The 11000-nt window shown below is 48.4% G+C and overlaps 6 protein-coding genes across 6 annotated transcripts; 2 read left to right on the forward strand and 4 right to left on the reverse strand.

Annotated features, from left to right (window-relative positions):
- Positions 1–290: 290 nt before the first annotated feature.
- On the reverse strand, positions 291–1271 carry F5891DRAFT_1059115 (uncharacterized protein). The gene is made up of 3 exons (XM_041362820.1): positions 1123–1271; positions 884–1063; positions 291–827 (listed from the first exon to the last, which is right to left on the reverse strand). The coding sequence occupies exons 1-3, from the start codon at positions 1261–1263 to the stop codon at positions 699–701; spliced, it is 450 nt and encodes a 149-aa protein (XP_041220951.1). The 5' UTR covers positions 1264–1271; the 3' UTR covers positions 291–698.
- Positions 1272–3668: 2397 nt separating this feature from the next.
- Positions 3669–5102, forward strand: F5891DRAFT_1059124 (uncharacterized protein). The gene is made up of 4 exons (XM_041362821.1): positions 3669–4276; positions 4432–4451; positions 4505–4606; positions 4657–5102. The coding sequence occupies exons 1-4, from the start codon at positions 3707–3709 to the stop codon at positions 4841–4843; spliced, it is 879 nt and encodes a 292-aa protein (XP_041220952.1). The 5' UTR covers positions 3669–3706; the 3' UTR covers positions 4844–5102.
- A 164-nt stretch (positions 5103–5266) lies between these two features.
- Positions 5267–5839, reverse strand: F5891DRAFT_1151611 (uncharacterized protein; the record flags this gene model as incomplete). Its single annotated transcript, XM_041365150.1, has 3 exons — positions 5267–5395; positions 5455–5634; positions 5698–5839. Coding segments are annotated over 3 exons (451 nt in total), but the record flags the coding sequence as incomplete, so codon positions are not given.
- A 708-nt stretch (positions 5840–6547) lies between these two features.
- F5891DRAFT_1194259 (Pre-mRNA-splicing factor of RES complex-domain-containing protein) lies at positions 6548–7576 on the forward strand (the record flags this gene model as incomplete). The annotated part of the gene is made up of 3 exons (XM_041367900.1): positions 6548–7270; positions 7325–7424; positions 7479–7576. The coding sequence occupies 3 exons, from the start codon at positions 6548–6550 to the stop codon at positions 7574–7576; spliced, it is 921 nt and encodes a 306-aa protein (XP_041220954.1).
- A 490-nt stretch (positions 7577–8066) lies between these two features.
- Positions 8067–8767, reverse strand: F5891DRAFT_898102 (uncharacterized protein; the record flags this gene model as incomplete). Its single annotated transcript, XM_041373404.1, has 4 exons — positions 8067–8150; positions 8234–8419; positions 8470–8503; positions 8571–8767. Coding segments are annotated over 4 exons (501 nt in total), but the record flags the coding sequence as incomplete, so codon positions are not given.
- A 1174-nt stretch (positions 8768–9941) lies between these two features.
- F5891DRAFT_671849 (uncharacterized protein) lies at positions 9942–11000 on the reverse strand. Its single transcript, XM_041372730.1, has 3 exons — positions 10668–11000; positions 10261–10616; positions 9942–10209 (listed from the first exon to the last, which is right to left on the reverse strand). Exons 1-3 carry the CDS (start codon positions 10885–10887, stop codon positions 10090–10092), a joined length of 696 nt encoding a protein of 231 aa, XP_041220956.1. The 5' UTR covers positions 10888–11000; the 3' UTR covers positions 9942–10089.

Consider the following 11000-nt stretch of genomic DNA (forward strand, 5'->3'; position numbering starts at 1 on the left):
CATGGTAGTACAAAACTCATGTGTAAAAAAGTAGAAATTTTTTGATTTTTTATGGACCGACGAAGTAAGTAGGGCAGACATATTGACAAGGTATAACGGCGAGGTGTAAAGCACTGGAGAAGTGCTCAAGATTGCATGAAATACTCGAGCTACAGTCGGCAAGATTATAGAGACTTACAGTAACATTGATAAGATACCAGGGAAGCTTATGGGAAAGTCTTCTCGATATGTCAATCACCAACTCGCAGTGCAACTCGATGTTTACACCGCATGGGGCAGTTGCCACGAGTTGCGTAAATTTCCGAGTCGAGTCGATGTTAACTCGATTCCAACTCACACCGGCGGCAACACTAATGGTGCGGCGGTCTGTGGGCCGAAATCGCTTGAATTCATTGCTTTGGAAAGATTTGGAACACGGACAAGTTGTTCGTGGGGTGAAGAAGAACAAGGAACATGTCGTATATAGATGCTGCAGTAACGGAACTGAAAAGACTCAAGGCTGAACTTGTCTTGCTATAGAAGTCAGGGAACTCGGCTGCGCAGAGAAGAAGCTCTAATTGAAATTGTATCATTGTCCCTGTACTCATAATGTAAAGTGTACCAGTAGTTATCAGAAGTCATATGTAAAGATTGCGTCTACGAAGCACGCGTGCTAAAAACGATCTGCGCGGCTCTTATTTGCACTACCCCCTTGTCATTCAGAGGATGGTGATGGGATTGTCAACGCTTCCAACAACAGAATATGGAGAGCCATTCGTTCCATTCACCGGATAAGTAGTGTCCAGTACAATCACGTAAGAGGCATTGAAGTAGAGTGCAAAAGGAAGCTAGGGCCAAAAAAAATCAACTACCACACGTGGAAGACGTAACTGCCAAAACTAACCTGAGTTGTGAATGAATCGAGGAGAGGAGTTGCCGAGCTCGGATTGAGGGTACGACGAGCAAGTAGGATAGGAGGTTCGAAGCCGTTGTTACCCACAGGGACTTCGATGTAGTAGTCAGTGAATTCGGGATTCACGCCAAATTGAACAGCGCAGCTAAAATTTGCTGCCACAGTAAAGGTCTTGGATGATAAAAAAATGAGACTCGGCAGGAGCCAAGATAAATTACGAAGAGACTCACTTCACCGGGAGAGAGCGTGGTAGGACTGATTGTAACAACGCCAAACCTATCAGCCTCGGCACAAGCCTGGGCAGCTGCTGGAGTGGCTACAGCAAAGACAGCTGCAAGGGTAGCAATTACGGTTGGGAAGGAAAGCTGCATTCTTGCAAAAGTAGGGAATGATACTTGCTTCAGTAGCAGTTAGCCCTTTTATGCAAACTCAAGAAGGCAGTGATGGTGTCAATTACTATTAGTATCCCGACGGATGAGTCGTTAGAACATTGCGACCCGCATCACAAATTGAAGGGGCAAAATTGCCGTCCGAGAAAATGACGAAATAGACGTACAACATTTCAAGTATCTTGCGGGCGTACTAATGATCGAAGAACGACACCAGTTCGAGATAAAGCCTAAGGCCAAGGCCAGCTTCAAATAATTAATACTGCGGACATTTGTTTTCGATGTGTGTGGATGAGAGGCTCCTGCAAAACTGGACACTTCCAAATCTCCTGGGGTCACCTGCATTATAGTTGGGCGTCGGCTGTAACTTGTTTTGGAATGCTGCGCCACAGTACTGCTGCGATTGGAGCGGTATTTGCCGCGACGCGACCTACTACTGCAACTTGCTTGTTGCTGGCCACATACTCTGAACTCTGCATCAGTGCCTTGAGGGACTTTACTACATGATTAATATAAACTGACTCTGTTATTTTTGTCTTGCAAAGACTAAATTTCTAATGCGTCCCATTTCAGACTTCGGCTTTCTGGTTTCTCGGATGATGATCCGAAAATCCATCACTAGTGTTTATTACGATGCAAGTGATGCGCAAAATGACTGCTAGAAGACCAGGTATTATACAAGTTGAGTTTATTTCCAGCAAGTAAGTATAGCGTTGCAGTACCTTGTCGCGGTCATCGCGGGCACAGTAACATTGCAGCACCCCAAATATGGCAAGAGGTGACCGCGAGGACCATGATGACCGCGACTCATATACATACGTCGTCATCAATTTCCAGAAACCAAGGTACCTGTAACCTGCCGCCCCAAAGAACCCACTCACACAGAACAAGGCACCTATCACTACCCGCGCCAAGTTCAGGTGAAAGATGCCAATATTAATTTCTTCGAGATCTGGATGGTTGGCCTGATGGAAGTTATGCTCGCCTGTTTTCTTGGGAGAGTGCCCATCAGACAGATTTCTTAATGGAACGCTAGGCCAACGGGAACCAAGAGACGAAGCGACGTTGCTGAGCGCTGAGATTTGGCAAGATGGTTTCGAACATGACGCGTGACGTACGTGTCTTGGAATCATTGTTTGTAACGAGCCTTGCTAAATCATCACACGCCCTGCCACACGCAAAATTACCAGTCAACTGCACGCTTCCTGTGACTACGGAAAAGATCTTTTGAGTCTGTCGTAGCTGCCAATCCTCATGCCCGAGTTGCAGGCTGTACACGGGTGTTGTTGCTGGACTGATAGGACCTCAGCCATCAGTCCCCGAAATATCTTCTGTTCTTTACAATGTTGACGGCCTCTAGGCAGAGCTGTGATTATGATGCAATCATATTAAATTTGAGGTACTACGCTTTCTGACTTTCGAGACGATCCTATTAACAATCAGCTTAGCGCGGGCCAGGTCCAGTGACAGCAACAACAGGTGTCGAGCAACGGATGCCAGGACCTTGGAAGCGAAGAAAGGTGGCACTGACCGCGTCTTGAGATAATGCACGCAACTGCGCAGTCACTCGTTAAGAAGACATAAAAATAGCATTGTATGTGGAGGAATCAGACTACAATGCATTATGAAAGATTGTTTAGCAACGAGGAAGATGGTTGTTGAAACAGTATATGGAAGACCTGACTTGCAGACTGGCCAGGGTTACCTCTGTGAATCGATACCGCCTGACCGTAACTCTGGGAGCGCAGTGGATATACCATATAAGGAATCGAAGCACACTCGAATCCAGGCTCGTTTAGAGGGTTTCAAAGCACTGGGAGGTTCCAGTGAGTGTAATTGATGCGCACTCACCGACACCATTTGGGAGCACCGCAGTAGTCGCAATAGTGGTGCGGCATTTTCACGGCGCCCTTTGGAAACTTGTTGTGGAAAGTATAATACGCATTGTGGTTCCGTGGAAGAAATCGATGGTGGTGGCAGCCACAGGCTTTCTCTTTGTTTACCTCACCTACATAAACTACAGGTAGCAGCAGCTTGTCTGGCTTCAAACCCAACTTCAGAAGAACACCTGAGCAACTATCGTATGGCTTCTGATCAAATCATGGACACGAGCGTTCAATATGTTGTAAGCAAGACTTATTTTTGCGTTGCCGTTCACTGATATCTATCACATTCGAATCTCGAAAAAGATGACAAGGAAACGAAAGAGACCGGCTTACGACTCCCAAGGCGATGAGGCGCTCGATTTGCTTCATTCCGAAACTTCGATGGACATGCGCGAACCTTCCTTACCTCCTATTGTCACCCTTCCTCCAGCTAGGGACACTGCTGCGACAAAGGTACAGCTTTTACCATCAAAATTGAACACAGCTTGATCAATCCACATCAGAAGGCTGTGACGGTGGACAGCTTCATTCGTCAAGTCATGACGAAGGGGCCCGGGCCGCAGCGAAAACGGCAACTACGGACCGTAAAGTTGCAAGATGCATCCATTTCTACGGGCGATGCAAATATTCAGTCAGTCACTAAGAAGCCCGTCGGGGACGGGAAACCGACGACTCTGGCACAGAGGCTGGCGCGTGCTGCCATCCTCTCCCACGTGGAAACAAAGGAGTCTCCTGCCGACGGTATATCCTCCTCTCGTCGTCCTCTCAACTTTGTTTCATTCCCGAAATTCGCAACGCCTCCTTCGCCGAGGAAGAAACATACTGCACGGTCGGCTTTTCCTGGTTCTGAGTCTTCTGCGGTCATGCTGCGCAATAATCGACGCCAGAGGGCAAAAGTACAACCTACTTTAGAACATCCTGGTTGTCATCCTCTGAACTTGGTTCCCTCACATGAAGCGCAGGCCGCAGGTGCCTCTGGAGCGCGGTCTCATTCTGGGACTTCCGCAGACGTGCTTGACAGTAGTCGACACAAGAGGCCAAAACGACAACAAATTACCAACCGTCCTGGCTGTCCTCCTTTGAAGTTTGTTCCAGCTCATGAAGCAGAGGCCACAACTGCTGCAAAGTTGCCGTGAGTTATCTTCTTTCAGACCAGATAGGGACGTTCGAAACATGGCCCAACAGACGCCCTCCAAAACGACGGCCTACTTCCTACCGTCCTGGCTGTCCTCCTTTGAAATTTGTTCCCGCACACGAAGCAGAGGCCGCAAATGCAAAAGTTCCGTGAGTTATCTTCTTTCAGAACAGATAGGGACGTTCGATAGATGGCCCACCAGGCGCCCTCCAAAACGACGGCCCATTCCCGACCGTCATGGGAGGGTTCCTTTGAAGTTTGTTCCTGCACACGAAGCAGAGGCTGCATATGCTGCGATGTTTCCGTGAGTCATCTTCTTCCAGCACAGATAGGGACGTTCCGAAAATGGCACAGCAGACGCTCTCTACAACCACGGCCTACCTCCTACCGTCCTGGCTGTCCTCCTTTGAAGTTTGTTCCCGCACACGAAGCGAAAGCTGCACATACCGCTAAGAGTGAGTTGTCTTCTTCCAGGGCAGATAGGGATGCTCGATGGACAGGCCCGACAGATGCTCTTGACACCGTGACAGGGGCTTCTTGAACTTATAATCTCCCATGTCGGACCGAAACGAACCTTTGGCGATTTCCTTCCATGACGAACAATCTGCCCTCTACAATCACAACGGAACTAGTTGCACCTTCTCAGAACAACAAAAGGCATTTAGAACTCGCACGATGGACGAACTACTCTACTTTGTAATACTTACTTTTGGTCGCAACAGCAGGCGGCTAGCGGACGGGGAGACATTCGCGGTGGCGGGCAGTTGCTCAGGCTGAACTTGTCTTGCTAGAGAAGTCGGGGAACTAGAGAAGAAGCTTTAATTGAAGTTGTATCATTGTCCATGTACTCATGATGTGAAGTGTACCAGTAGTTATCAGAAGTCATATGTAAAGATTGCGGTCTACGAAGCACGCGTGCTAAAAACAATCTGGGCAGCTCTTATTTACACCACCCCCTTGTCATTTAGAGGATGGTGATGGGAATCTCAACGCCTCCAACGACAGAGTATGGAGTGCCATTTGTTCCGTTCACCGGATAAGTAGTGTCCAGGATCACCACGTAAGAGGAATTGAAGTAATTTGCATAAGGAAGCTAGGGCGAAAAAAATCAACTACCACACATGGAATGCATATGTAACGGCCAAAACTGACCTGAGTTGTGAATGAATCGAGGAGAGGAGTTGCCGAGCTCGCATCGAGAGTACGACGAGCAAGTAGGATAGGAGGTTCGAAGCCGTTGTTATTCACAGGGACTTCGATGTAGTAGTCAATGTATTCGGGATTCACACCAAGTTGGGCAGCGCAGCTAAAATTTGCTGTCACAGTAAAGGTCTTGAATGGTAAAAAAAAGATCAGACTCGGCAGGAGCCAAGATAAATTACGAAGACGACTCACTTCACCGGGAGAGAGCGTGGTAGGACTGACTGTAACAACGCCAAACCTCTCAGCCTCGGCACAAAACAGGGCAGCTGCTGGAGTGGCTACAGCAAATACAGCACCAAGGGTGGCGATTACGGTTGAGAAGGAAAGCTGCATTCTTGCAAATTAGGGAATGATACTTGCTTCAGTAGCAGTCAGCCCTTTTATGCAAACTCAAGGAGGCAGTGATGGTGTCAATTACTATTCAGTTAGTATGCCGACGGATGATCGATCTAATCAATGAGTCGTCAGAACATTGCGACCGCCATCACAAATCGAAGGGGCAAAATTTCCGTCCGAGAAAATCTGATAAATGACGAAATACACGTACGACGTTTCAAGTATCTTGCGGGCGTGCTACTGATCGAAGAACGACACCGGTTCGAAACAAAGCCTAAGGTCAAGGCCAGCTTCAAATAATTGATACTGGGGACTCATCTGTTTTCGATGTGTGGATGAGAGGCTCCTGCATAACTGGACACTCAAAGGGGTCGCCTACATTATAGTTGGGCACCGGTTGTAACTTGTTTTGGAACCAGGCACTATGTATGAAAATGCTGCGCCACAGTACTGCGTGCGGCGACGGCGTCGACCTGTTATATATGTTGCGCTTTCACTCATATGCACAATCATCCGATATCTGCTCATGACGCGTGTTTCAAGAATAGCTCAAATAAACGCGTGAAGGATATGCAATAGCAAGAAAAGTCAGGCCAATTTGAATTAGAGCTTCGATTTGTGTGCTGTTGTTTATGTACTCAGCTCACGTATTATCCGGTAGTGTTTGAATTTCTTCCATTCATTCAGAACACAGCCTATAGCTACCATGCAAGCATACCTCGCGGAAAAATACATGTCAGGGCCTAAAGCAGATGCTATCCTATCTCGAACAACCGAAAAGAAAAAGAAGAAACGCAAAGCCGACACCACAACCACAGCATCTTCAATGTTAGTAGACGACGACCCCGGGTGGGTAGGCGAAAGTTCCAAGCGCAACGATGAAGAAGAAGATTTTGCAGAGGCCGCTGTCGCAAAGGACCGTAGCTTCAAGAAGCGCCGTGTCGAAGAAGGTTCTGGCTGGGCAACCATTCGTGCTGGTGAGAAGGAGACAAGTCCGCCGATACCTGCGGATGAACAGCCTACCGTCTTCGTCGAGGAGGAGTCCGAACAACCGTTTACTGGTGGACTGTTGACCACAGCACAACTCCGGAAAGCTCTTCCCAATTCTCAGCAGAAACAAGAGGAATTGACTAAAGAAGAGGAGGAGGCTGCTCAAGAGACTGTTTATCGCGATGCGTCTGGCCGGAAGATTGATACAAAGGCCGCTCGTGCGGAAGCTGCTAGGAAGAAACGAGAAAGGGAGGAAAAGGAAGCAAAGAAAATGGAATGGGGCAAAGGCTTGGTCCAAAGACAAGAAAATGATGAGAGAAAACGTCAACTTGAGAAGAACAAATCACTTCCGTTCGCCAGGCATGCAGACGATAAGGATCTAAATGAAGAACTGAAGGCTAAAGACCGTTGGAATGATCCAGCCGCCGCTTTCCTCACAGTAAGTCCCTTTACGCCCATGACTTTTCGTTGCTGATAGCGTATGGTCCATCAGAAAAGTAGATCTAAGGGTCCCCGCAAACCCGAATATACCGGACCACCGCCTCCACCAAACCGTTTTGGCATAAAGCCAGGGTATAGATGGGATGGTGTAGGTACGTTGTCACAACCCTCTCCATTTTACTAGCAATTCCTCACATTGCTGACAGATCGCGGCAATGGCTTCGAGCAGAAGTATTTCCAGCGACATAATGAGAGAAAGCGGAACACAGCAGCAAGTTATGAATGGAGCGTGGATGACATGTAATGCCGTCCATTTTGGTGGCTGCAGCTATCCTTGTATGCTCGACTTCTAGTTCAAGGCGCTGTTTTTGACATTTGTGGCGTTTTAGATAAGGTTACCGATTATTCTCCTTGGTCGAGATACCACGAGACCTGCCCTTTGAAACCACGTGAACTGCCTGGTGGTAAGCTATTGGCAGATAATCCGTCAGCGTGGTCTGTGAGTCGGAGGGCACCTTGACGTGCTTGATAGCTGTTGGCTTGCCCCGTTGCCACGTGTTACTATCTCCAGTCGAGCAAGCAGGTCATTGATTCCATACAGAGAGTAGGGGTACAACGTGGCAAATGTGGATGCGGTATATATACAGTGTATCGACAACAAAGCACAAGGACCATAAACTAAAACTCCGTAGGCGTGAATGAATATGTGCGTCTAACTAATATTCATATACATCTGAAGCTTCGATCTCCGTGGGTTCTATGCGACGAGGCTCAACCTGCCGATGACCCATTTGTCGAGGCTCCACTCGTACTGACCGCATGTTTGGGTACGTCAGGATCAAATAACGATCGTCCATACGTGCGCCAACTTCTTCAAACTGCCGTTATAATATTAGCCGACCATAGCCTTCACCGATGAGGCTCATCGAGGAGCAACGGTATGCGAACGTTAGGGGCTCACCTTGGTTCCCTCTGGAAGAGGAATAGTTCTAGAAAACTCCTTTTTTTCTCGTTCCCTCACTAGCGTTCCTCCTTCATCGATCTCAGTGATCTTGACTGTTTCCCATGTTACAGTCAGATGACTGCCGCGATAGCTAACATGGGCATTGTGTTTTTTGATGCCCGGTAGGTTAAACGTGGCCGTGACCTGTGATCAGTGGAGGTAAGGCGTGCGCAACGTACAGTAATCACACGTACAGTACGACCATCACGGGACTCTCGAAACGAGACACTGAATAAGATGATCCGTGAGAAATCCAAGTGAATCGCCAAAAAAATAAATAAAAAAAGTAGCTCACTTTGACTTGCGCCTCTTGAGAGGTTGAGGCGACGTCACTTTTCTCACCCCCACAGGATCTGGCGTACGTGATGGGGGAGGGGAATGTACGCTAGGCGTCGGCGCCTTTAAGGAGCTGACTTTTGGAGGTTCCTTGGCCATTTGGCGCTGCTTCTGTTGCCTGAGGGTGTTCCACAGCTCGTTGATAGAATTGATGTCTTTGGTAGCCGCACCGCCCGAATCCTCGGATGAGCGTCTGGGGATGGGCGGAGCTTTTGCGGCAGCTGCGTGGCGATCAAGAATTGTCGAGGACGATGAGTGTCTAGCACGCATCGGATTCGGACGGGGCTGGTTCTGTAACTTCTGTTGATAGACCCAGTCGACGCCGTCATAGCTGCAGAATGAGTCCATCGCAGTGGACTGATCTCGGGCGTCAAACTTGGCCATGCTAGGTGGCAGACGACGTAAGAAAAAAACGATCTGGGGATGCTGTGTAGCGGCTAGAGAGTAAATATGTATTGGACCTGGGATTAATTGAAGTGAAGAGGGGGGGATGTGATTTGATGTGCGTTTCGAGGTTGGTTATTATCAGGAAGACGTGCGGATAGCTGGCTGATTGACACGAGGTTGCTAAAAGCAGCGGACCTTGACCTGATCGCGGCCGATAGAATTGGAGGAAACAAAACGGCTGGCAGGATCCATAACAATTATTTTCACCTCATGTTGGCAGGGTGAAACTTGGCAGATGCCAGATGCCAGTGTAGCTGAGCGGGGGCGTTCCAGGTAGTAGTAGTATTTTACAAGTACCTGGCTAATGCCGTGACAGCCCTGCTGTAATACAAGGGTCCATTTACAGCACTCATCTTGTTCGCTTGACGCTTCCATGCTGTAAACCCCGATTCATTTGTGGAGAAAATGAGGTTGCCTCATGCCACACGTTCGCAGGAACGGGGCAGGTGACATTTCTGACTGCCGCCAGTACTAGTAGTATCTACTAATCTGACTGGCAGTTCTCTGGCCACATCTGCCATAGCCGACTGCCAAGCTGGCTAAACCAAACCTTGACCATACGAAGCGAGTGAGCTGCACTAGTAGGTTCCAACTTCATCGATGGCACCTCCCCCTCACCGGCCACGCTTTTCGAGCGCTGTGCATGTGATGACTCAAAGTTGATACCAGTGAGTCTTCTTGAGAGAGATGAATCGGATGAACACGGAAAAATAGTGAAAATGCGGTGAATCGTCATAATGGGGCCCCAACGTTAACACTCGCGTTATCCGGATGGTCTTGAAGACTACATATACGATATTATCCAGATATATGCAGCAATCAGTTGTCTTCAAACAAGGCCCTCTCGTGACGTATACATTGAAACCTCAACGTTCAACACGCATGAGTCTCTTCCAAAGATGCTACGCGGATTTAATGTCTGCATGTCTGGCAGTGAATGTTCTGGTCTTGTATTAGTGTGATGACGCCACAGGAGCAAAGACTGATAATCGATCAGCGCTGCAAGTAAATAGACTATCACCCCGCGGATATCACGGTGGCGCAGGGACTTTGAATTTCTTATTAGAATACCCGGTCCCACCTCGACCCATTCCCAATCTTTTCCGCTTGATTCCAGTCACAATTGGTCCGGCATCCCTTGGTACTGGTGACTGCAGACAATCTGATTGAGAATGTACAGCCAGTTGGGCCGAAGATTCTACCTTGGCTGGGCGATGGGATGTAACGAATGAAACTGAGTGGTTGATAGAACCACGTGTCAGATCTACTGGCGTCAGTTTTGGTTTTAATTGCGGCCCGGTTGTAGCTCGATCCGATCGCTTGGTTTCAGCTATAGTGGCTTCAGTGGCTTCCGTTGCGCATAACCGTGGACGATCTGATCGAGGGTGTACAGCCAGTTGGGCCGAAGATTCCACTTCGGCTTGATGACAGAATCCAACTGACTGGAGACCCTTCGTCGGGTTTGCTGGTATTAACTTGAGTTGCTCCACAAAGGGCACTAGACGGGGAACCTTGACAGCAGTTGACGCTTCATCCCCGCCCAAGCCAGTTCGTACACCTACGGGATCATGACGTGAGCCCTAATCAAATAGCCATGCGGGGGACTGACTCTGAAACGCAGGCACGTAACCAGGAGGGATGTCTCTGGTAATAGGAAGCGGAGGAGCGAGTTGGTTCTCTGGATTCCCATCGACGTTCGTATGGCTCAGGTGAATCTGTCTTGCGGTCGAATTACTAAAGAAGGAATTAGTTGCAATCTTCAGACTTGTCAAACAAGTGATGACACACAACATTGACATTCGCCGCTTTACTTCCAGTTCATCAGGCATGCGTGACTTTCTGTCCAGAATTTTTGCTATAAGACGGAGGTCTTGAGTGGAGTGCGTGTGAGGTATGTCGGAGAACAACGGCTGCAGAGAAAAGAAACCAGTTCTAGGCAGTG

Source organism: Suillus fuscotomentosus (assembly GCF_016647785.1).
Source record: "Suillus fuscotomentosus strain FC203 chromosome Unknown F5891scaffold_67, whole genome shotgun sequence".
Taxonomy (NCBI): domain Eukaryota; kingdom Fungi; phylum Basidiomycota; class Agaricomycetes; order Boletales; family Suillaceae; genus Suillus; species Suillus fuscotomentosus.

What these genes read in the sequence shown, in the direction of transcription:
- F5891DRAFT_1059115 (XM_041362820.1), bottom strand. Translation starts at nt 1,263, where the DNA reads ATGCAGCTTTCCTTCCCAACCGTAATTGCTACCCTTGCAGCTGTCTTT. An exon ending in CCACGCTCTCTCCCGGTGAA is followed by an intron (nt 1,064 to 1,122) that starts GTGAGTCTCTTC and finishes TTATCATCCAAG; the next exon opens with ACCTTTACTGTGGCAGCAAA. An exon ending in TCGATTCATTCACAACTCAG is followed by an intron (nt 828 to 883) that starts GTTAGTTTTGGC and finishes TTTTGGCCCTAG; the next exon opens with CTTCCTTTTGCACTCTACTT.
- F5891DRAFT_1059124 (XM_041362821.1), top strand. Translation starts at nt 3,707, where the DNA reads ATGACGAAGGGGCCCGGGCCGCAGCGAAAACGGCAACTACGGACCGTA. An exon ending in TTCCAGCTCATGAAGCAGAG is followed by an intron (nt 4,277 to 4,431) that starts GCCACAACTGCT and finishes CACGAAGCAGAG; the next exon opens with GCCGCAAATGCAAAAGTTCC. An exon ending in GCATATGCTGCGATGTTTCC is followed by an intron (nt 4,607 to 4,656) that starts GTGAGTCATCTT and finishes AAAATGGCACAG; the next exon opens with CAGACGCTCTCTACAACCAC.
- F5891DRAFT_671849 (XM_041372730.1), bottom strand. Translation starts at nt 10,887, where the DNA reads ATGCCTGATGAACTGGAAGTAAAGCGGCGAATGTCAATGTTGTGTGTC. An exon ending in TTACGTGCCTGCGTTTCAGA is followed by an intron (nt 10,617 to 10,667) that starts GTCAGTCCCCCG and finishes ATGATCCCGTAG; the next exon opens with GTGTACGAACTGGCTTGGGC. An exon ending in CATCCCATCGCCCAGCCAAG is followed by an intron (nt 10,210 to 10,260) that starts GTAGAATCTTCG and finishes GATTGTCTGCAG; the next exon opens with TCACCAGTACCAAGGGATGC.